This window comes from Lampetra planeri, chromosome 19 (genome assembly GCF_965212315.1).
Source record: "Lampetra planeri chromosome 19, kcLamPlan1.2.h2, whole genome shotgun sequence".
Classification (NCBI taxonomy): domain Eukaryota; kingdom Metazoa; phylum Chordata; class Hyperoartia; order Petromyzontiformes; family Petromyzontidae; genus Lampetra; species Lampetra planeri.
This window is the reverse complement of record NC_136125.1, coordinates 4847599-4873670: the sequence shown is the minus strand read 5'-3', so window position 1 is coordinate 4873670 and position 26072 is coordinate 4847599. Positions and strand designations below refer to the sequence as shown.

General features: G+C 49.7%; 1 protein-coding gene across 1 annotated transcript; it reads right to left on the bottom strand.

The window, feature by feature from the left end:
* Nucleotides 1–10454: 10454 nt before the first annotated feature.
* LOC144724167 (chitin deacetylase 7-like) lies at nt 10455–19349 on the bottom strand. Its single transcript, XM_078603089.1, is given in 4 exon segments — nt 10455–12734; nt 13931–14420; nt 14422–14659; nt 19300–19349. Coding segments are annotated over 3 exon segments (1395 nt in total). The 5' UTR covers nt 14620–14659; nt 19300–19349; the 3' UTR covers nt 10455–12027.
* Nucleotides 19350–26072: the final 6723 nt, after the last annotated feature.

The window sequence follows — 26072 nt, the reverse complement described above, 5'->3', positions numbered from 1 at the left end:
ATCTGGCGTCAGAAGTGGTCCAAGCATGGATACGAGACGGACAACTCGTGCCCAAGACCCAGGAGAGGATGACGACGAGGGAGAGGCGGTGCAAGACGTCGCCGCCGGCATACCTGCACAACCGCTGCCAGCTCCAACACCTGCGGGGTCGTCGGAGAGGCTCGGGACGTCGGCTGACGAGTTGGCGTTGGCCCACTCGCAACTGGCGGAGCTCCTGTATGCAGCGGCCGCCATGCTGGAGCGGATAACTCACCTGGGGCCGGGAGGAGCGACGCGGCGGGAAGATGGACAACGCCCGCCAGAAACTCCCGCCTCTGCGATGGGCGGGAGGCTTGAAATTCCCGCCATGGGGACAGTAGGGGCCGAGGGAGGGGCCCCAGCTCGTCACGCGGGTGGCGGGGCCCAACCAGCGGGCGCCACGTCATCGGCGGGGGCGGGTCGCAGTGGCTGCCTATCAGGGGTTGCCACGTCACCACCAGCGGACGCCGGCACCGACCAAGCTGGAACCAGCGCGTCACGGACGGCGCGACCTCCAGTAGGGGCCGCCATTGCTCATACTGTCCATGGGGACGGTACGAGTGCTGCGAGAGGATCGGGGACGGAGCCGACATTTCAACAACGCCTGCCCGCCCTGCAGGTGTTCGTAGCAAGCGGCGGCGATTGGGGTGGGTTCCAGCGCCGGTTCCTCGCCCACCAAGAAATGGCTGCGTGGACAGACAACGAGGCGCTGTGTGCTCTCCCGGCGATGCTGGATGGCGACGCCCTGGGCACCCTCACTGCTGCACCCAGGTCGGCACGCTCCACGCTTCAGTCAGCGCTGCAGCTGCTGGCCACGGTGTATGGGCCGCCTTCTGATTGTTGCCAGCTCTTCTACGAGCGACAGAAGGGCGACAAGGAATCACCACTTGCTTATCGCACGGCCCTGCTGTCATTGGCGAAGGAGGCCTTCCCGCGTATGGACGAAGAAGGGATCGATGCGATGGTGGCCGAGAAAATTTTGCTGCTGGCCGACGACTTGGACTTCGTCATCCTAGCACAGGATGATGCGGACATGTCGTCATTGCGGGCTGCAAGGCACATTCATGCCAATCTCATTTCCCAGCGGAGGAAGGCTAACAAAGCAGCTGCAAGACACACCGTGGCGGCGACCACTTCCGACTCTGAGGGAGCCTTCGCCGCGGACCGTTCTGCGGGATGGCGATCTGCCGAGCGACCGGCTTGGGACGTACCGAGCCACCGAGAGCAGCCCAAGTCCTCGGGAGCGCTCGTCACGTGCTACAATTGTGGCCTCCGGGGCCACGTGGCGTCGGGATGCCGGGCTCCTCGACAGCGTGGAGCGAGACCTGGGGCTGCGGACGGTCCTCTTCACAAGCCTTCGCAACATCCTCGGGCAAGTCATGGCACCCCACACGTTCGGCCTGCACGCACACCCACTTCCCTCTCACATGGTCCGACACACGAGTCTCGGGGTTTGGGTGCTGGTGCGTCGGGTCGCGGCTTGTCGAGGAGGGCGCTCCAACCGGGCCAATGGTCCGAGTTGGCTCACCGGGTTGTAGCTGCGTCGGCGGGGTCGTCCGTTGTCACGGGGCATATTGACGGGCTGGAGGTACGGCTACTGGTCGATACGGGAGCTTCGGCGACTATCATTTCCGATTTGATTTATAATATCCTGCCCGTTCAGAGTCGCCCATTGCTCCCTGTCGACATACCGTTTTACGCTGCGAACGGGGGCTCGTTAGGTATTTCTATCGGGGACAATAAACTATCTGGCCCGGTATTCGTCTCCTCCTCGCTGGCAATTCCGTGCCTGTTGGGGACAGACTTTTTGGCCAAATTGCCCATCAAAATTTTGATTGACCAGCAATGCATCGAGCTTCCATCGGGCCGACGTATAACGTTCCTGCCGTCCACCCCTGCCTTGCATACTGCCTGTGCAACGGTACAGGCGCTCGTGGCTCAAACGGTGCGCGTACCCCCGGGGGCACAGATGCTGGTGCCCCTGCGGTTGCGTCGACCATTCGCTAAAGGGGTCTCAGACCAGGGCATTATGCTGGGCCCGTCTAGGGCCGGGGTGAATGGCCCAGATTTGGTGACGGCCCAGACTATTGTTAAAGGGGATGCGGACCCGTTTATCGCGGTCCTAAATGTCGGAACACGGACGGCGGTGGTTTCGCAGGGAACCGTGTTCGCACATGCAGTCCCAGTACCTGCGGAGATGCCGATCATTGGCTAGGTGGCCAACGATTCTCAGTCGCGGCTGCCCTCAGACATTGACGAGGGTTGGCTCGAGGCGCTGTGTGCTGAGTCACCTGACCTGTCCGACTCACAACGTGCTAAATTGCGCACCCTTTTGCGGGAATTTTCCGACGTCTTTAGTAAACATAAATACGATATCGGATGTACCAATTTGCTGCGCCACCATATTGACACCGGTGACAACGCTCCTATCCGACAAAATCCTTTTCGGTTAAGTCCCGCCGAAAAGGATCATGTCAAATCGGCTGTAGATGACATGTTGACTTCTGACATCATTTCTCCCTCGACCAGCCCTTGGGGTGCACCCATAGTGTTGGTTAAAAAGCACGATGGGTCCCTAAGGTTCTGCGTTGATTTCCGGCGGTTAAATAAGATCTCGGTGGCCGATGCTTACCCGATTCCTCGAATGGACGAATCGCTGGATGCCCTCGCGGGATCGCGATTCTTCTCCACTTTGGACTTACTCTCAGGATTTTGGCAACTTCCCTTGGACGACGAGTCTAAGCCCAAAACAGCTTTCAGAACGCCGCACGGCCTCTTCCAATTCAATCGGTTACCCATGGGGCTCCACTCCGCTCCCGCGACGTTCCAGCGCCTGATGGAATTGGTTCTCGCTGGCTTGCAATGGGAGGTGTGTTTGATTTACCTAGACGACGTTATCGTATTCAGTAAGACGTTCGAGGAACATCTTGATAGGCTTCGGGCCGTCTTTCTCAAAATGCGCGCAGCTAATTTGAAATTCAAGCCACAAAAGTGCCATTTGCTGCGCGAATCTGTAAAATATTTGGGTCACATCGTCGGCCGGTCAGGCATCTCAACTGATCCCGCCAAAACGCGTTGTGTCAGCTCCTGGCCAACTCCCACCTCGGTGGGGGAGGTTAGACGCTTCATCGGATTTGCTTCATATTACCGCCGGTTTGTCGCGGAGTTCGCTTCCATCGCTAAGCCATTACATGCCTTAACGTCCAAAGGGGTCAAATTTCATTGGGGGCCGGAGGAGGAGGCCGCTTTTAACTCTCTTCGGGACGCCCTGGTGGGGGCCCCGCCGTTAAGCTACCCCGATTTTTCTATGCCCTTCGTGCTCGACACAGATGCGAGCAATACTGGGATTGGAGGCGTGCTGTCACAAATTGTGGGTGGCGTGGAGCGTGTTGTGGCTTATGGTAGTAGAGTATTGTCTCCGGCCGAGCAGCGATACTGTGTCACCCGCCGCGAACTGTTGGCTATTGTTTTCTTTATCCAACAGTACCGGCCATACCTGTACGGCCGGCATTTCACCGTCCGTACAGATCATGCGGCGTTGCAGTATGCCCTGCGTATTCACCAGCCATCGGGGCAGTTGTCCCGATGGCTGGAGATCATTCAGGATATCGATTTCGAAACAACTTACCGTAAGGGGATTCGCCACACCAATGCCGATGCCCTGTCACGCCTGCCGGTCGCTTCTGATTGCACCTGTTTCTTGGGCTCGGGGCATTGCAAATCGGCAAATGACGGCCACAATCCGGTCCTAGCGGCCGCCGTTGAGGCCCCTTCGGACGTTGACCCTATTGCGGTGGGAGGGAAGGATTCCCTGTTGGGCTTGTCATGTGCGGAGTGGGGGCGCCTCCAAATGGAGGATGCTTCCCTCCTGGCGCTACGGCGTCGCGCGGAAGGATCCGCTCAGGGAAAGTCGGGCGTTGACTCATGGGGGTTGTGCCAGGGCCTCCTCATGCATTGGGACGGTACGATCCGCCGCCACAGGCTGGTGGTGCCTTCCGCGTTGAGGGGTAGGGCTGTATGGGCCGCTCACGAGCGGCTCCTGCACCTGGGCACCCTCAAAACCCTTGCCATGCTCCAGCTTAATTTCTTTTGGCCGGGCATGGCAAGGGATGTGGACGATCTCTTGCAATCTTGTACCCAGTGTGCTCAACGCAAACCGCCGGCGAGGGGAGCCTGCCCACCGCTCCAGTCTATTTCGGTCACCCGGGTTAATGAGCTTGTCGCCCTCGATATTTTGGGGCCGTTTCCCTCCACGCCGAGGGGTAATAAGTACCTGCTGGTTGGCGTCGAGTATTTCACGCGATGGCCTATGGCTTGGCCCCTCGCCAACCAGTCAGCAGCGGCCATTGCGGAGGCTTTTGTTCACGGATATGTCCTTGACAAGGGCGCTCCGGAACGGTTGTTAACCGATCAGGGAAAGAATTTCACTAGTGCCCTTTTACACGAGGTGTGTGAGCTTCTGGGTACGAAGAAAATTCGTACTTCGCCTTACCACCCACAAACGGATGGGATGGTAGAACGCCTGCATAGGACTCTTACGTCCATGCTATCCCACCAGGTATCTGAGTCCCAAACCGACTGGGACCTTCAGATCCCTGGAGTCCTAGCAGCATACAGAATGGCTCCTCACGCGGCGAACGGATTCTCGCCGTTTTTTTTAATGTATGGCCGCGAAGTTGACCCGCCTGTCGCGACTCAGCTGACATGTACCGCGCCGCACGCTAAATCTAAGTTGGCGGACCATGTTAAGTTTAACGTCCTCCGGTTGGCTGAGGCACGGGAGGCGGCCATGCAAAACTCTGCCTCGCGCCAGAAGCAAAACGAAAAGTTGCGATCGCGCCGGTCACACACGCACGAATGGCACCCGGGTGACAGAGCGTGGCTGCACTGCCCCCAGGTGCCATTGGCCACCTCGTCGAAGTTGTTGAGGCCGTGGAGGGGCCCCGTGGAAATTGTGCAGGTTATGCGGCCGCAATGTGTTCGCATTAAATGGGGGAAACGTCGGTGGTTTGTCCATCCTTCACGGTTGAAGCCGTTCTTTGCTCCACATGCTTCCTCTCATGACTATGGCCGAACATGTGGGGGGTCCACTGACTCTGGGAGTGCGGGGTCGCCGTCTGCCTCTGATCCGCTGCTAACTGTTCCGTCTTCAGGGGTCCGAGGACTGATGCCCTCTCTGCCGCCAGCCTCCTCAAAGGAGGTCGACGCTGGCTCGTCCAGGATGCCAGTGCGCCACGCACCTGTACATTCACCACCTGCCGCCGACCCTACCAGGTCGGGCCCTTGTGACGGGCCCGCTGCACGGACACGCGCCAAGACGCGCCGGTTATTGTAAAGTGCTTTCCGCGCGCGTTCCGCTGCTGGTGGGCTCACTCACCTGGGTTTTTTTTTTCCTGTTGTGTGCATGGGGATGGGGAACCACGTTCGGTATATATGTTGCATTTTGGGGAAGTGGGTACATATAGGGGACCGTCGGTTGTTGTTGTTGTTGTTACACTTGTTCTTGTTATTGTTACGGTTACGAGGCACACGCGTGTTGATGGGGGTTAATCCTTATTCTTGGGGGTTGAGGAATTGTCGCAGCCGGGATGGCTGCGAGCTGTACAGGGGGGGGTGATGTAGGGGTTATTACGGGAGAAACGGCGGACGAGAAACACAGGGGTGTGTGCACTCACACACACGGGTGGTCGCACCGACGTCCGCATCCGTTATCCCCCACGCCCCCGGCCCTCTGAGGGGATCCCTATAAAAGGCGGGGAGCCAGAGAGCTCGAGGCAGTACGACACGAAGCTGACCAGTGAAGATCGAAGACTCGGAGATTAGGCCCTGGGACTCCCCTGTCTCGCTGCCCTTGTCAGGGCCGAGCTGGGTAAGCCAGCGGCGCGGCCCAAGAGCTCCCGGACCTCTGCCCTTGTCAGGCAAGGCCGGCTTAGCTGGTGCCGAGATCTGTGCTTGCCAGGGCCAGATCAGTCAGCCTCCCGTAGCCCAGTAGAGGAGGACTGGGGAACAGGACAGAGGGCATAGTACTAGGGTGGGTTTCCCATAGTACGGGTGAAGGGGCCGTTACCCCTTCAACTATTGTGCCTGTCACTGAGTTAATAAACAGAGTGTGCCTCAACTCCGACCTCGTCTCGTCGAACTTACTACATATATATAGACACAGACACAATTTCAACTGAGAAGATGGGTACAAACTGAGCAATCATTGGAAGGAGGTTATTAACCAGTTTAGGTCATAACTGGCTGTGATGTTACCATCCTACTTACCTATGTTATCAGTTATTTTGGACTTTCTGAGTGACACTCACTAACACAGCCAACCTTTAGGTGTGTTAGTAAATGGCGGCTTGCCACTGCGTCATCCGGGCCCTAGCCGAGCTCACATTTACATTTACAAGCAAATTTCTCTCTCCTACTCGCTCTCTCCTACTCGCTCTCTCCTACTCGCTCTCTCCTACTCGCTCCTACAATTACATTATCTGCTCCGCCCATCTCTAAACCTTTATAAACAGCCTGCCTCAGCAGATTTCCCTCTTTTTCACCTGAAGACGATTGCTTGTTCTAGATTTGAAGTTTTCGTGACTGCAAGGATCCATACTCTTTCGGTAAAGTCACGTAGGTGAAAAAATAAAAATCTAATAAATAAATAAAACCACATTCATTACATTTATTTATTTTTATTTCATTTTTTCACGATTGCTTGTGTTGCGATCGAAACGTCGTGATTTTCATTTTTGTATTTTTTTCTATCTACGTAGCTTTACCGAAAGACCCACAGAATATGAATTCCTGCAGTCACGAAAGCTTTACGTCAAGATCATCATCGTCGTCTGCTCATTGTCCAGTCTGGAGACACGGATTGTGAATGAAAACAGATGTTTTGTGCCTGTCTAAAGGAAACGACCTCGCCTGGTGCACAGGAGGTCGTGGGCTCGATCCAGACCCTGACGCCTGCTGTATATTTGGAGTCTGCGTGTTCTCTCTCTCTCTTTCTCCCCGTGGTCGCGTGGATTTTTCTCCGGCTACTCCGGGTTTTCCCTCCACATTTAGAATCAACATGCGTTTCGAGTACTTGGCTGCTATACATTTCCAGTTGATAAGCCACTTCGTTGTGCAATCATTTGTGGCCAGGTCGTTTCCGGATAAAGAGCAACGTAACTCAGTGGGCCTTACCTGGTGAAATAAAAATAGTAAATAAAATAATAATAATAATAATAGGGTTTTCCTCCTTTTTCTGGCAACAAAACTGAAACCTTTTTACAAGGATTCATGTCTGCATTAACCACGATACTTGCAGTCAAATGCAAACAAGGGACAGCTTTCTAAAGTGTGTTTTTTGTTTGCATTTGACTGAGCTTTCTGAAATCTGCTGAGATCGAGAGAATTTCAGGTGATTTAGTCATAGGCTATGAGCGCTTACTGAAAGGCAGAACAAGTTATAAAGCGTTTCATACCATCCTGTCTGCCGTCCAATGAACGAGGACCAGAATTTATGATGAACACACAGGTGTATAACTTGGTCATAGGCTACGTTTTGTCACAAAACCCATTTTTGTTTTGTACTCATACACTCCCACGTCTATGCTCCCCGCCTTCAACAACCTGCACGGACTAGCGCGGTGAAGTATGACCCGTACCTGGGATTTATTTTAATATCCAGCAGTGGCTATAGCATGGCTCATGGTGCTGACGACCTGGGTATCTTGCACGATTCTCATTCAAAAGTAGGTACGCATTTACACAACTTCGTAATGAATTAGGGTTATTTTACAGAAATAAATCATTTTTCTCATTAGCTGCTCATGCACCATTTGTTCCTTCCACTTTCTTGCCAATTATTGATGACGCTGACATGGTTAATAAATCTGCTCAAGATACAGCATTGAATCGTTGTGCTCCCGGCTTTCCATTTGATTTGCCCTTTTATTCTAAATGAGAACAAACTTGTCTCATTGTGATGACTTTGCAATGAAACTCCTCTCACCTGATGTTCTGTTTTATGCAGAGATGCTGTCGTGGTGACCTTACATACACCGCATAATGACCCCACCTGCACCGCCGAATATATTGCTCCAATTAATGTTGTTAAACGGATACACAAATGTTTTAAACTAATTAATGAAGCCTGTCTTCGCCAGGCAAAAGTTTTCAATAAATATAATAATTAACCTATGATTTATTTTTTACAATTTTTCTTCCAAAATGTGTATTTTTCTGGAAGAAAAACTAAAATTGCTGACAGCTTGATTAAACTTGTTAAATTTAAAGATGTACCCATCAGAAACCACTCAATTTAAAGATTCCGTTCTTTTGTATTAGAAATAACAAAATGAATGAACTTTATACTCTGAGGGGAAGCGCCTCTCTTTTACTGATTTTAATTATTCAGATTTGAACATCATAAAATTTATATTTTTTTCGTTCAAAACCGCTTTAATCCGAAATATCTAAAAAAAGATAATGGTTCTCGCTTTAATTTTATTTGCTGTTTAACGCTCTATCAAACGAAAAAACCTCGCAATATTTTCATTTGAACGGTTTCTGAATGACACTACACACAAACATGTTTATGGGGCACTTAAAATCGAGATTTGAGGGCCTTAAAATGAACATTTTCGGATTTTCAAATGTGGCATGTTGTTTGTGTCCCAAAGCGACCTATGTATCAAATGTCAGCTACCTTGTCGGGAAGTCCCCTATAGGTTTTTGAGACATACAAACTGAGGTCTCTGTTTATTCATAAGATAGTCTACGAGTGGAGCAAAGCGGCATGGCCGTGTATGAACACGCCGGCACCGGCGCAAACCGCTGCTCTAATTGGAAGAGAAGCTGAACTAATGACACATTGCGAGTGCTTCATAAATGTGGTTCGACGGCACGTGACGGAGCTCATCTCACAGTTGCATCCACTGCTTTGAAGCCTTCGGATAATGCCACCAAGACACGTGGCACTCCAGGAGCTCACCGGGGCCACAGAGGGATGATGACGACCTCGCACTCACCGAAGCACTCCAGCCACTCACTCACTCGTGGTCGGTCACCCCCGTATCGCTCTTCTATCGCTACTACCATGGTTGCTGTTCCCGTGAACTTCACTCATTGGTTCCCTCCACCCATATTGAGGACGCGGCCGACGAGACTGGCTGTATAGTCTCAGCCACACTGTGTTCAACCACCAGACTGCTGCATCGCGCGCACGGATCGACCTTGCTATGAATTTCCTTCCATCGTGTCACTTCTCAAATTCTTATCACCTTGCTCAATTCAAGAAACGTGCTAACGTTTACTTATTAACACATTCCTGCGGAGGGAGCTGGTAGGAACGTTGGGTTGCTCGGTCAATGGCCAGGGTCAACGGCGGCGTGGTGTATTCCTGAAATATTGCCGACTGTGAGGGCGGGCACAAGTCGGCGTGAGGAGGTTAAACTTTGAGTTTTACTGGTAGGAACGAAGTGAACCAGCCTACGATAGATTATATCGTCCGTCCGTCCGTCCGTGTAGCAACATCGCCCCCTACTGCAAACACTTGGCAGGACTCTACAAAAACCTTTAGACTCAGTGACGCTTTCCTGGCTAAACAAGTGTAACATTCCCTTATAATTCCCTGACATCGCTTTTAATTAAAACATTTAAATTAAAAATTTACTCACAGCGGCCTAAAGCCTACAGCTAGGCCTAAAGCCTAGAACTAGGCCTCAAACTCTCCCTTCGTATCGTCCGATTAGGTGTAGCAACATCGCCCCCTACTGCAAACACTTGGCAGGACCCTACAAAAACCTTTAGACTCAGTGAGGCTTTCCTGGCTAAACAAGTGTAATAATACATTATGTTTATATTCTTTGGTTATTCGTTCCTACCAGCCCACCCCGCAGGGACCTGTTATAAGGGCACCACGGGGTGACCAGCCCCTCCCCACCCAGCCCCACCCATCCCACCCCCCACCCAGCCCCACCTTCCCCACCCAGCCCCTCCCCACCCTCCCCACCCTCCCCACCCAGCCCCTCCCCACCCTCCCCTCCCCACCCAGCCCCTCCCTGCACGACGGACGGACACAATAATCCCCTGTGGGCTGGTGTAACCAGGAGGTTCCTACCAGTAACACGACGGACGGACACAATAATCCCCTGTGGGCTGGTGTAACCAGGAGGTTCCTACCAGTAACACTTCAATAGTGCTGTATGTTGCTAGCCGCTTAGCAAATCGAGCTGTTCAGACTTTTGCTCAGCAAACCAGAATCGTCAATAGCAAATTGCACACAGCATCTCGCTAGCCACCTTCATTAATTTGTTGTAATTGGTCACCAGGGACCCCTACGGACAGACGACTGAACTGGAATGTTTCAAACCTCTCATTAAAATCTACATCATTAAATATCGTGCACCGGTACATAGAAACATAGGGACATTTAAAAGCAGACACACACACAAAACGCCGGCTTGTCTCACCAAATGTGCGACCGCACTTTTATTTGTTAACTTTGGCCAATGGCCGAATAGGACAAACACGGTTGATCTCCTCCATAATCGTACTCATGTTTATCAACCTTAGGAGGATGACGATGATAATTAGATTAATTGATTCTCCTGGACATCTGTGAAAAAGAGCTTCATAGCTCATCAGATTCCTCCAGTAACAATACATTATCATTCTGATATTCATAACATTCTGATTGAGAGGCATGCACTCCAATTGCAGCTCCAGCCTGCTGGATATTATAATGGCAGTTAGTTTTCCCGAATATGATATGAGTTATACCACAGACATGTAAGGGATATTTTTGCAATGCATGTTACATTGCCTTCAGTATCAATTGTGTGCCTTTGATATTTCGCCAGACATTAATGTCATCCCTAAGCAAAGTGGCTCCGTTGTGAACACACTGACCATATGATTGCCAACATTCCTCTGAATGACCTCCAGTGGGATTCAATGCCTGTAGAAGGGCAAATGACAAATGAAACAAACAGACGAAAGGGCAGACCGTAAGGCACAATGCAGTGTTTGTTTGGCACCGCTGATTTTGACTAAAACGACCAAACTTATGCAAACGTGGGGAAAGCACACCTGCTGTGAAATTGATAAACATTTTCTTCGAGGCCATTAATCTACGAAGTAAAATCAGGCAGACGTGCACGAGCTCTGTAACGCTTTCCAAGACGCACGTTTGTCCTCCAGAGTATTTACGGTCATTATTAGCAACACCGGTAGCGCCTATGGGAGGCGTACAGGAGTTAGGCCGCGCTGAGACCACGGGCTCGCATAGCCGCCCTGCCCTGGAGGGCACGTGGGCCTCGGCCGGTAGCACACATCACTTGGTGCGGGTTTTGTAGAGGACAAGTCCCTCATAGCAACACAAATGTATACAACAGTTTTGTTCGGATTGTATATTTATGTGAGGTTTCAAGCTCCACATCTCTTTAGACAGACATATGGACGTACAGAGCCAATGCACTAACGTTTAGTTGGAAAACGTAGAGCTCAATCGAGTGAGAGATGATATTGGCCCTGTGACCCAGAGACACGTTTATTCTCGTGCGTGACCAGCTGTTTCTAAATTTCCATTTCGTTTTTTGTATTATATACTTTTCTTGGCATTACCCCAGAAAGTGAAATGACATAAAACACAAAAAAATACAAGCATAATTCAAAGTGTATTGTTTGTTAAATTATGCATTATTTCTCTTTCATCTGTGCCTAATTGGGAAAAATGTAACTTTTTGGAAAATAACAAGGGAGATGAGCTTAACAGAGGTGGACAGCTCCTGCTATGCCAAGAAGCAGTAGTCTTATCACACTATAACTCTTGCAGACAAGGGCACGTAATTTTTAAACGACTAATATTTGGGGATTGGTGCCTGGTTATCCTCGGGAGGAAGTGGCCACAACCCCAAAAACCATCACCAGCATTGCAATGCACAAAACTCATCAGCATTGGCTTGGGGCCACCAACTGAGATGAGTTGGGTGGAGAGCAGGCACTTCCATCGCTAGCTTGATTGGGGGGCCTCGCTCACTGTCCATTGGGGTTTCCAAACCAGGGGAAGAAGGGCGGGCACGGCGCCACGCAGGAGACGAGCTTCTTGAAAATGTTGGCGTTGGCGAACACGGGCATGAGCCCGGAGATGAGCGCGTTGGCCTCGTCGTAGTAGCAGACGGTGACGTCCTCCTCGGAGCAGGCGGGCGGCAGCGCCTCGCCGTCGCGGCACTGCCACGGCGGGAAGTGCGCGATGTCCTCCAGGATCGTGGGCCTGCGGAGCCACGCGATCACCTTGGAGACGGGCACAAGGTACACGTCCTTGTAGGCGGCGAGGTGGTCCAGGAACTGCTCCACCTCGCGCAGCACCGCGACCGCCCGGCCCGTGCCCGAGAAGCACGAGGAGGAGAGGGACACGACGAAGGGCGCCCTGTTGAAGTTGTAGTGGCGGTGGAAGCTGCGCAACAGCAGCCGGTAGACCTGGCCGTGCCCCGCGCGGAGCCTCTCGCTGATGTGGAACACCGGCCGGCCGTTGATGGCCCCGTACTCGGGCTGCGGGAGCACCCAGAGCCCCGGGAAGCTGTTGATGGGGCAGAGGTGGGCGCCGCAGTCCTGCGTGCTGCGGTAGTCCAGCGTGTAGGGCCACAGCGGCGGGTCCCTGCCGGTGGAGTCGCGGGACGCCGTCAGCGACGCCTCGTACTTGAAGTTGAGGTCGTACAGCGCCTGGAATTGAGCGTCACCACCTTTTTGGTCGCGAGCGGGACGAGGGGACGGTGAAAACAATGGCACACTGGTTAAATGTGGGCTTTAATATACCGAAGATAACAATGAGGGCTTAAATGGACTGAAGATACCACACCGGGCGCATTTTCTCATGCCTGAAAGCAACAAGGGCATTCACGGTGGAGGATTGGTGGATCGCGGTTGGCAAGCACATTTTCCTAAAGAACCAAAAATCCGAAGTGGCCAGCAACGAATTTGAAGGTGTAATACATCTTCAATCGTGCTGTTTGGTTACCGACCTGCAGGTTACTGACCCACATTGGAATTTTGGGTTAAATTACGTGGGATTTCTTTGGGTAGATGTATTGAAATGTACTTTACGTGCAAAATCTGCATGAAGAAAACTGCTAAACATCTACAGGTGAGTCTTGAAACTAAATATGGCTTCCCAATATACATAGACGATAATACTGCTGTACCAGCAGTTTAAATGATGACCTCCACTGTCAATATAATGAGTGCAACTTTGTAAGCATACAACAGTTGTAATTGTATGGAGAGATTGGCCTCGTCATAGGAATATGGAATTTCCACCACCAAGCCTGAGCCACCAATGACGATGAGAAATGGCCCTTGCTCATTTCAGATGGGAGATCCATGAAATGTAAGTTTTTATGTTTTATACAGATTCACTGGAGGCTCCCATGCAGCTGCAAATTTTCGGTCACATGCGGAGGTCCCTTCACAACGACTCCCCTAGTAGAAGGTGGCAACAGCCACAAGCGTAGATTTGAAGCTTTCGTGACTGCAAGGATTCATACTCTTTGGTTTTTTTCAGTAAAGTCACGTAGGTAAAAAATAATAATACTAATACTAATAATAAAATAATAGAAATGATAATAGAAATAAAATAATAAATCACGACGTTTCGGAGGCAACACAAGTCTCCGTCATCAGGTGGGACCGTCACAGCTAGATTTACTGTATCAAGTAGCTGTGACGTGACTTCACAGACAATACCTAAGAGTAGCCACAAGCGTGACACCTACTTCCCGACCCAAGTATGGTTATTATCTTTATTTACTGGTAAACCCTCGCGTGCATCGCTTGATTTTCCACACAAAAACCCCCCCACACTTTCCTGCATTATTATTCTTTCTGAGTCCACGCCTGGCCTTTTCGTTTTGTTACCCACTGCCTCCAATGAATGCGAGACCTTGCTCGAGAAACGGCGCGCGGAATCCAACCACGTCGCTCTCGACGATGCTGGCGAACGCGCGCAGGGTCTCGCGCACCCCCGCCGCTTCCTCCACCCAGTCCATGTAGGTGGCGTTAGCCGACCACCAGCGCGGCGGCAGCCGGTGCGTCAGTCCGCTCGCCGCGATCTCGTGGCCCTGCGAGCGCAGCAGCTGCACCCTGAAATAGTTGGTGCACCGAAGCTTCCCGACGAGCCGGCCGCCACCCGGCAAAACGTCGCCGACGTCCGGAGCCGCGGGCTGAACGTGCGACACGAAGAAGGTGGCCCGCGCCGGGCAGCCGGAGGGCGTGGAGCGGTTGGCGAGCAGCGTCCGCGCGCCGACGTACGTGGCTTCGTCCACGACGCCCTGCACGCCGAGCGCCACGGCCTGCGGCACGAGGCGCGCGTCGAGGCCGCCCGGCACCGCCGCGCCGCTGCAGAGGCACGCGGGCAGCTGGCACGCGGCGGGGGTCGCAGCGCGAGCTGGGGCCCGACTGGGCGTGCTGCGTGTAGCGCCGGTAGCCGAGGTGGCCCAGGCCCAGGAGGCCGCTGTAGACGGTGCAGACGGCGAGCAGGCAGCCGCCCAGCAGAAGCAGGAGGGCGCCGGCGTACACGAGGCGCTGCGATTGCCTGCCCTTGCCCGTTTGCAGGGACACGATGAGGTCCATTGTCCGTGGAGTGGGGGAGGTCGAGGCTGAGCGTGGTGGCCTAAAAAAAACGAGATTGTAAAAAAAAAATGTTTTTATGTAAGCCACCACTGCTGAGCACAGGCCCAAGATTACAAGCAGCCAGAAACAAAGTGCGATAAAAAATATGCAGAGTACTAGGTAAGAATTGAGCAAGGTTATAAGCACTTGGAAAAAGAGACGATGGGGGGTTATTCGAAAGTTGAGCAGCGAGATGAAGAAGCTGAAAGGTGTTTTGACCTGCAGTATGCTGGTTGAATAGCATCTATATAAGTTTGTCTGCCATTAGATATCTAGCTGAGTGCAACATAGCAAAGAGAAATCGGAGAAAAAACTACTATGTCACATGAGAAATGTCATATTAGCCTTGTGGCGGAACCTCGGGGTCCCATAAGCCCCCAGCTCTAACATAAACATTATTTTATAATGTAAACAAAAACTTTGCTCTTTTTCACCAATGGGTTTGAAGGATGGTGGCAAGTGTTGTCTTGTAAAACTATGCCTTTAAAACTGAAAACTACTTACCTGCAGTACCTCTATTTAAATACAATATCGAAAAAATAAATTAGACCCCTCTGCCAATCATCGTGTTTCTCAGTGTGGATTTGTGAACACACTTTGTAAACAGTACATAAAATAGTACGCGTTTTCAATGCGCTGTTCATATTGTAACAAGCGTTTATACCAATGTTACTCTACAGAGTAGTGGGTCGCCGCTCCTATTATCCATATTGATACGAGCGGTATGTGGGGACTATGGCTTAACCGCAAAAAACATCTGCACAGATGCATACGGACAAGAGAAGTATTATCAAACAGAAGGAATTACCGGTGCAACGCATCTCATCTGTTAAATATCTGCAGGTAATAGGATTGTCATCGATTGATCCTGTGGCTGCAGACATTGGTAGGTCACAAATAATAATGAAGATAAGAGAGCAGTTTCACTGTAGTACTCAAACCGTGATGACAAATAAAGGACTTTAATCGTGTAGACAGTTTGAGCAGCTTTGGATAAGACTTATGATCCTGCCCATACCCGAGCATGGAGTGCATTCGCTTGTTCAGCTCTTCTGCGCATTCATCTTCGCTGCTGGGCTTAGACATGACACGACAACAGAATGATCCGCACCAAGTGGATCGCGGCGTTGATGTGCGTGGTGGGACGGAGTCGCCAAAAATAAATGAATTACGATTTTCACTTCCGTTTATTCGGGACCCCGGGGTCCCGCCATAAGGTTCCATATATTGCACGTAAGTCAATGTTATGTCATAAATTCCCTGTGGCATTTATAGGTTCGGGCAGATTATTTTTAGACAAATCATAGTATGTCAGCCTAATAAGTGTTGACAGCAATTATTTCGTTTAAAAGAATGGTGAAAGTGGGAGTGTGTAGAGTAGATAATAACACGATACCATTGCACTGCATACACTTTCTTTTACTTTAATGTTACATCAGACCACTTTTCACTGTCCTAGTTTCATTCTTGGTAAACCATTGTAATTATTTTAATAGTAGTAGGTCCTTGTGAAGAAACGCCTCTATGCTTAAAATTTAGTTTGAGGCATTAAACCCTGACCTTAAAAAATACCTAATTTATTTAGTAACTTTTCTGTAGAAAATCTGGCATATTAAAATTTCGTAATAAATTGCATTTTTATGGAAAGCCTGACCTTGTGAATTGGTTGTTTCAGCTTCGAAGAGTAATTCTTCTGTATTGAACACTTTTGTAGCTGTGACGATGTGACAGGCAACACTATTTGTTAACACGGTACTGTGTTAATGTAAGTACACGTGCTTGTTCAATCACAATTCTCCTGTCGGGCATGACCCACAGGTTTGGGAAGCCTCAGCCGCTGAAGTTATTTTAAGCCACGTGGATCCGTGACAGCTACCACATCATCGTTTGGTGCGTCCACTGGCATTGTAAAGAACGAGGGGACACTCATTTAAATTCAAGTTTGGTTATTTTCATGCCGCTTATTAAAATAAACTGGAGGTTGCTCAAGCACTGGGTGACTGTACAGAGGTAAGGGTTCCATTATATATTTACTATTTACTAAATTATGTTTGTCGAAATCAGAATTATAATTGTATTTACACGCTTTTATTTAACTCACTCTGTTGTTGTTGTATCCTCAAATCTTGTAACTCAATGTTAACCCACTTCCCAATGTGGTATCGACTGCAAACTTGGTATACTTATGCCATACTGATGACAATACTACGTGCTATCATTAAAAACAAATATTTTTAAACATTATTTTTTATATGTTATGTTTCGCCTTGGGTCTAATTGTCCACGGTCAACTGACGTTGGCTGTAAATCCCCACGGCCTCTTACGTTGTGGCAAGCTTCGGGGCCACTTCCTGTAGTCGTGGAGTTCTGCCATTACTAGTACGGTACATTTCATTAAAGCGTGTTTAAAAAAAAGTATTTTTAAATGTTACTTATTTAATAAATGACTCAATACCAATTATATTGCTGCGTTCTACATGTGGTTGAGAATATTTGCTACGTTTTTATGTACCAAAGTGGGAACGCCCGTGGTACCAAGTGCAAGTGGTGGACATTCCTACGGAGGTCGGCCATTCATCAAATGACCACTGTTGATTTCCTACCGATAGCAATGCCATTTAAGAACGCCAAACATTCCCAACATCGGCCATATATCCCAATGTAGGAATTTCCTGAAATGTCTAAATACTCGTTGAGCCTTTCCTTGGGGTGATAATTTAAATTCTCATTACGAGTGGTCCTTATTTTACTGGCCATGCAAGGATGATATGCTGCGTTGACTCCCAACTGGGATGTAATCCCGCAACGATCCATTGTGATGCAAAGCCCCACGTGGCCTGACTGATGTGCTCAAATAGCCGTTCACATTCATTGGAACACGCGCGCTACAGCGTGGCCATTAACCGTGCCGTAGAGAGTGGAGCTGCATTGCTCTGCTTTGCGTTTTCTTTACCTGACTTGATTAAATGGAACAATGCGAATGGGATTAACATTATGAAACGAAATTCAATAACGTCCGTTGTCCCAATAGCGTGCACGGTCAAAAAAAAAAATCTGAGTTTTAATCCTTAAATCAGTGGATAAAATTAGAGCGGCGTTTTGCATCAGACACAGCTTTACATAAACATAAATTAATTATCCTGAGTGCTGGCGTATCTACACTCTGAATTAATGCACATGCTCACTGCCGCTGAAGATTTAAGCCACATTAGCCTTGGCGTATTATTAGAGGCACAATTGTTACTCATTTCGCGTAACACAAAGGTTATTGCGGCTCCTCCAGAGCCTGATTAATGCGCAGCTAGCAGGCACGGGTGTGCTCCGGTATATCAAACCGTGCCTTACAAATTCCCCAAGAGCGCCCCTTTGAATGATCATTTTCCCCTCAATTATTATTTTTTTACAAAAAAGATACGCGCAGCATCTTCCAACACTTTGTCGAAAATGTCCTGGTGGTTTCTGCCTTGTGGTTATGTAGCTTTATACTGGCAGCAACCTCCTGGTTACACCAGACCACAGGGGATTATTGTGTCCGTCCGTCGTGCAAGGAGCGGCTGGGTGGGGAGGGAGGGGCTGGGTGGGGAGGCGAGGGTGGGGAGGGGCTTGGTGCGGAGAGTGGGGCTGGGTGGGGAGGGGAGGGTGGGGAGGGGCTGGGTGGGGAGGGTGGGGAGGGGCTGGGTGGGGGTGGGAGGGGTGGGGCTGGGTGGGGAGGGGCTGGTCACCCCGTGGTGCCCTTATAAAACTCAACGTTTAACCTACTCACGCCGGCTTGTGCCCGCCCTCACAGTCGGCCATACCACGCCGCCGTTGACCCTGGCCATTGACCGAGCAACCCAACGTTCCTACCAGCTCCCTCCGCAGGAATGTGTTTAAGCTGCGGTCATCGCACTGGTTTTAAATACAGCACCAAACGACACGCCTGAAGCAAGGGAACACTCACACCGCCGCTATCGTTGTGTTCTCGCTGGTAAACTACGTGTGGGGCTATGGGGGTCCCGAGCCACTGCTGGAAATTCCTAATGCTTACGGTGGGGTTGAGGCGACACAACACAACCCTCCGATGTCTTTCCACTGCATCGTACTTGTTTTTATTTTAAGATAAACCCTGGAGGCATAATGGGCAGAGTCACCTCCTGACCTAGAATCGAACTCGCACCCTTCCGCTCGTGTGTCGAGCACTCGCAGATGGATGCTCCAAAAACTACAAAAAGCACAGTAATCACTACAACACAAAATGCTACAAACCGTCCTGTTCTGTCTTTCCGACAGACCTGTTCTTCCCCTAAGGACGGCTGCTTGTGTTGTGGCCGAAACGTCGTGAGAATTGTATTTTATAATGTTTTATTTTTATTATTTTATTATTTCCCTTCTACGTGACTTTACCAAAAGAACCAAGAAGATGAATACCTGCAGTCACGAAAGCTTTAAATCGAAAAAATGCTACAAACCGGTAAAATAATTGCATCGTCGCCACACGCACTTTGAAATACGACAATAATACCAACAGCAAAAACAAAACCCCCACATTAAAATAAACACAAACCCAATTCCGACAGCCAAGCCAGCGGAGAAATCTTCCCAGGTACATACCCCCCCACCCCCCCTTCTGACAAGATGCACGCGTGAAGAGACGAGAGGCACCTTGTTCGAAAGTGACCGAGCGTGCCCCGCTCGGCGTTGTTCCCCGAGGCCCGGCGTGAGACGACTGACTGTGTGGGCCTCACGGCGTTGCCCCTCTCATCTCCACCACATGCCGGATGAGCTCACGCGCATCCTGTTCGCGTCCCTCTCACTCCGCCCGTCAAGAGGCCCTTGGCGCATCGCTCACCACCGCACGAGACTCGCCAGCCCCTCGGTGTCGCCACGCAATTTGCCCGAATCTTTGTAGAGATGGCCCCGTTTTTGTTACAGAGAGCAGCATCGTGTTGACTTGAGCACGCTGGCAACGGAAAGCGCCCCACGACTGTGCCTCGGTGCTCGCTAACAGCGCTTGCCCCGAAAGTATTTTCAAGGCGATACGGAGGGGATCTTTGTCTTGCAGTGACAGCAATGATTGTGCAGTGGGGAACGGGTGGTGCATCAGCCAGTTGTCTCAGTTAACTCACAACACCTCGATCTGTCCTGTGACTTCCTCACAGCGAATCAAGAGCCGAAAGGCTCACAGGGCTATACCTAATAAATTAACTTGAACTTCCTATGGCCTCAAAGTGCACATAGCTTGGCACAAGTTCCAAGGTGAATCAACCGCCACTTGGTGGTGGTTGTTGTGGTGGTGTGTACAGTCGTGGCAAACACACACACAGACGTGGGCGCAGCTTGGGAACACAGGTGGCGCATTTACCAGTGACCCTTGGGTCGATTAACCCCCTGGACACTGGACAACAACCTGCTGCGCCCGTCCCGTGAGCCGCCTGAGAGCGGTTCGTGGACTCCACGTGGCCCCCTAAAGTGCACACCGAGCCTGGCAAGCCACGTGGCCCCCTAAAGTGCACACCGAGCCTGACAAGAGCAGCGAGGGATTGACTGTGGCGGCGAATGCAGCTCGCGGTTGTCGATGTCGTGTTTGATCACCTGGAGATCTTGTGTTTAAACAATTTTTTGAGTTCTTAAAAAAATTTGAAACGTGAACTGCGCTGCCGGCGCCACGTGCCGTTTAATGGGCAAAATGAAGCGAGTGTCCGTAAACATCAGCCGCTGTGAGCGCCACCAACAAGCAACCGTGTGCATCAACAGCAGCGCCAACATATTGTTGGTTCTTTCGGTAAAGTCACGCGGAAGGGAAATAATAAAATAAAAAAAATATAAAACAATAAAAATTCTCACGACGTTTCGACTGCAACACGAGCAATCATCGTCAGGTGTGAAATCCACAGCAAGGAAATAATTTTCGTGTGTTGCAGTCGAAACGTCGTGATAATTTTTTTATTGTTTTATATTTTTATTATTTTATTATTTCCCTTCTACGTGACTTTACCGAAATAACTAAGAATATCCCTGCAGTCACGAAAGCTTTAAATCAACAGTGCCAACGTTGATAACATCTCTGACGGTCTTAAACGTCGCCCTCAATAATAAAATAATAAAAATAAAACATAATAAAATAAAAAATTCTCACGTTTCGGCCACAACACAAGCAGCCGTCTTCAGGTGAAGAACAGGGCTGTCGGAAAGACAGCGTTCCAATGAACACCGCCAAGCTTGGCAGCGTATATTTAGGCTGGGTCGGGGGAGTAGAGCGCCTTGACAAGGGAGTTTACATATCAAGACCGGAATTAAGCATATTGATGGAAAATGCAGATGTGGGAGGTAGTGCACATTTTAGTTCAGACCAAGTTAGAGCAGTGATGAGAAATAATTAGTTTCGTAAAGTGATACAGTACGCTGATAACACCACTTCCACAAACATTGGGAAATGAAGTGCAAATCAAATGGAACGCGTGCAGAGCTTTACGTTAATAATAATAAAAAATCTGCTGAAACCTGCTTAAGAAAAGTAACGATTATGCTGGTCTGTACAGCAATATGAGTCATTATATCCAAACGAAGGCCATGAGGTGCGCGCCATTTTTTCTTCACATTTTTCAATTTACAACTGTTACATCAAACGTGAAAATCGTTTACTCTAATATCGTTTAAAAAATAATGTGCAACAAAATACGCATACCTCATTAATGTTTTAGTGCTATTGCAATTATTGCAAACTGTTATGGAGCGGGCTGGCTTTTGCAGTTAGGCAGCATTAATACGATAATGAAGTGACGCTGTGGCGCTAAGGGGCCCACAGCGTTGTTTATTGTTTTGGCAATGAGCCATGGTTGCTGAGTTTCACTTCTGAACAACTGAAAACACCGACCGGTGTTTCCTCAATTTCGGAAGGTTGTGTAATGAACGACGTTAGTTTAGCTTTGAATCACCGTTCAAAAACACGTTTGAGAGCAATTGCAAAAAACATTGTTTCAGTTCCATGCTGTGATGGTATCTAGGTTAATAATGATTCGAGTTGATGAACGAGTTGTGTGAGGAGTCAGACGGCTTATTGGTACACTACGTTGCAACATCACCACCACGAACTATGGGCAGAGAGCCCGTGGGTGTCCACTGCACATTTCGTCAAGCGGTGGCCACGTCTTTCTGGGCACCAATCTCTCATGTCGTCGTCGTCGTCGTCGTCAAGCCATTGTGCGAGGTCTTCTCTTTGCGGTTCTTTCCATTTTCGCGAACCACACACTTTTAGTGATCTTGTCCATCCTACACGTGTGTCCAAATAGTGCCAATTTCCTTCTCATCACTGATTGCATCATCAGGTTTTTCTGCAAACATAAGGAAGTCAAAAGGAATTTGATGGCAACTATAAAATGGTACCCCTCAGAGAGCAATTGCCAGCGTACATCTCTCCAAAATGGAACAAAAAAGCACAGAATCAAACCTTGTGGAGTAATTCCATGCATATCGCATGAGCAAGACAATGCATATACTCCAGGAAACAAAAAGAAAATATGAGGATGTTCATCGTGCTATACTTGAATAAGTTGCCACTGAGAGAGTGAAACAAATGGAGATCCTATTATGTTTGTTGATACAAAAAATGTTTAGCTCATGATTTAAAAATAATATTAATCGAAAGTCAAGTCAAAGTGTCCACTACAGGTGAACATGCGGTAAGGTCACCTTAATCGATGGAATAAGCACACGGTGGAAATTCCACGTTCCTATGGTGGTGCCAATGTATCCGTAGGACAACCACAAACGGTAATCAATGTATTGGCCCTGGATCAGGATTTTAACTCACTACCTCCTGGGCGAGAGTCACAACTCTAGCTAACAACGGCACCGCCCAGCCACACGTTGTTTGATTCGTTATCAATAAAGCGGCATTTGGAGGTAACGCTGAACTGCAATTCAATCCAATGGTGTTAAATTACCTGTGCATCTTCTATCCGATGGTTGCATGTGCCCATAATAAAGCAATGTGCTTGGAGTAGGTGTATATTGCTTTCAAAATGAGGCATGATGATAACATTCCATGCAACAGTGAACAACCCAATTCCATTTCGTTACAGTTGCAATGCACGCAAGGCTGTGGCGGTTGAGGTTGCTAAATTCGCTTATGCAAACAGACTCACAATATATGTAGTAGTCACTTCAGAGATACTAATAGTAGGAGGCACACATGTTTATTCTACACTTCCATAGTACAGGGGATATCTCCACACAGGTCAGGACAGCCGGCACACTGCCTGACCAACAACGGGGACGACGGGTTCCATTCCAAACGACAGCCCCGACCCAGCGTCGGGACTTCCCTTTTATCCTCCCCAGCGTGGCTCGGCCACGCCCCCCTCTGGAACCTACCAGAAGGTCCTGGGCTTTGCCCCACGTGTCCCCTTTGTCACCTTTACCCCACATCCCTTACTCCGGCCCATCACGCGCCCTGCTGGCAGACTGGCTCCTGCGTCCTCAGATCCCCCCTCCCTGCCAGCAACCGGCGCTACGCGCTCCAGTGGCACATTTCACCTGCCCTGCTGGTAGACCGGGCTACTACACCCACAATCCCGCTCTCTACCAGTAACCAGCGCTATGAGCCCTCGTGACCCATTTTATGTAACTACATCTGTATGGCTGGATAACCTATCTGCAGCAACACCGGGACTGAAACGGACACGGCCTTTCAGCTCATTCATTACTCTGCCGACCAAAACATGTTGCCTACACGTACAAGAGGGTTAGACTGTAATAATCTGCTCCTTATCTGAAACGTGTTGTCCCTTTACAAGTTAAAATGTAAGCATGTAAACAAACAATATGAATTTTTTGAATGAAATGAATTTCTCCCCTTGTACCCGTAATATGTATTCACGGTTTGGATGCACGTTGTCTTCGTCTGCAAAGCCAATGTATAAGATGCAACAGTGTAGCAAAAGTAAGTACATATGCTATGGGCCCCGCACTTTCAAGGGCCCCGTGCTAAATGCTTTCAAGCTATCAATTCTGGTTCAGTGATTCTGCACTTTCTCTATTACTATAGTACTATACTGCCTTCAACTTTTATGAATGAACTGGGTGTTTAAGGTTAGCGATTTGTCGTATTATCTGGCTGTATAACAAATGAAAAAATACAATTACTTTACTATGCAAGTGTAATGACATGATGACACCTGCCGGTTGGAAAAGGGAAGCACGGGTACGGGCACCACTAAAATATCAACCAATTCCAAAGGGAAATGTATCTGGGCCAAAGGTAAGGGGCGGGGCTGGCCGAGATATTCCGGGAACTTGCGGGAAGGTTCCACGAGAGGGCGTGGCCAGAGGCGGAGCCGAGCCGCGTCTGCGGCAATATAAGCGCGGGCGGAGGAGGATTCGTGGTCGGTGTGTGTGGTCTTGGGTCCGGACTGTGTCGCTGCTCGCTGTCATCTCTCTCCGTCGTCCTGCCACGTCGCAGATCTCCTGCCGAGTCCACCACCCTCGCCGGCACGCCGTCAGCCAGCGGCGAGGCCGGGAGTGGACGGGTGGAACCACGCCGGATGATCGACCGTGTGTGTAGCCTGTAGGGATGCTAACATCTAAGTGTTGTACTCGGGAAAAGAAGAAGATAGAGTTGGCCTGTGTTGTGCCCGTAAATGAAATAAAGAAGAGACCCATCTACACGACGTGTCGCGAAAGTCGCTCATTACACAAATAAAAAATGTGTTTTAATATTTATCTTTTTTAATTTAGGGCCCTTTTATAACATATGCTACAGGCCCTGCACTAGCTTAATCCAGCACTAAGATGCAACAGTGCCAGTCTTGCACACACGTGGACAGATCATAACATTAAAAACAGAGTACCGTACACCAAATCAGAACTGTGTTTGTTGTGGAACAGGGAAGGCAAACGCAGGCTGAGACTGCAATGCTTAGAGTTAGCGTGGGAGTGGGTGTTCAGGTCGTCTCTTTGCATTAAAGTGGGTAAATTTTTGCTGTAAACACATTTTTTTGTTGATTGTCTTCCCAATCCATAAAAACACAAAGACAAATATACCCCCTATAGCAGTGGCGGCTCCTGCAAAATCTCTCAGGGGGGGCAAATGTCTGGATGATTGATAAGGATAAGGTCCACCCATGCAATGGATAAATTAACAGCTTAAGCATGTAAAGGCAACTTCACTTCTTTAATATTAATGAAAAATAAAGTGACTCTTACAATACATCTTGTTTGTTTCTATACTCACTATTAAAACAAACCACTCAAGTTTATTTTATTAAAGATTCCACTAGGTGGCGACAAATTATATTGTTGGATGAAACGTGCTTACGTATGATGACGTAAGCACGTATGATGACGTAAGCACGTTAGGGCGAGCCCTCCCGGAAGCCATAGAGAATGCATTGCAGCGCCCCCGTTCGAAAAAAAACATCTTTGAATGTAAGTCTATGGAACCACTCGGGGCGATTCTCAGCTGGAGGGAAATCGCCCAAAAAGAGGCGGTACTCCACAGACCGTAGCATGACGCTGATTGGACTATACCCAGAGGCACAGTGACGGCTAGCGTGACTCTGCGGTTGAAGGACATTGGTGGTGCGTCGCCCAATCGCCCTAATGAAGAAACCGCCCCTGCCCTATAGACTGTTGGGGCAAGTGCTGTTCGCGAGCACCTATGGAGGCCGGCACGGCACACGAGGGGGTGGGTGTCCAGCACCACGCCTGGTCGCCTTTGTCTGCCCAGTGGCGATGTTTACACACCGCCCCAGGGACTCATTTGAGGCTGAGTCGACCTAGGGGAGGCCCAGGACCGGTAGAAATAATAGTCCATGTAGTTGGCAGCGAGCGGGAATCGTAGTGGAGCGCGCTAACCACTACACTGCCATTCCCCGCTTCCCAATCCATATATTGTACAGGATATCACATCCTAACATGTCTACTTCTTCTTACGTGTGTTCTACAACATGTCCATTGCTCGCTTATCATATCTTCTTCTCCAAACCCCCCTTCTCTGAAGAGTCTTCAGACTGAGTTATGCTCTCCCGGATGCTGGACGTTATTCGAAGTCCAACCTCGCTCTTGGCTTCGGTGCGCCAACGCGGCTCAGCATTGCCCCCAGCTGTCCGCGTGGACAACATCGCGTCCCATAAGTGCAATGCACGGTATGCAATCCAGTGGCTGTCATTCTCCGCACCCAGCACGTGGTGGAATAGGGAAGGAGCACAATTATACTGGTAGGAACCACCTGGTTCCACCAGCCCACAGGGGATTATTGTGTCCGTCCGTCGTGCATCCAAAAATGGGAGGGGTGGGACTGGGTGGGGAGGGGCTGGTCACCCCGTGGTGCCCTTATAAAACTCAACGTTTAATCTACTCACGCCGGCTTGTGCCCGCCCTCACAGTCGGCCATATTTGCGGAATACACCACGCCGCCGTTGACCCTGGCCATTGAC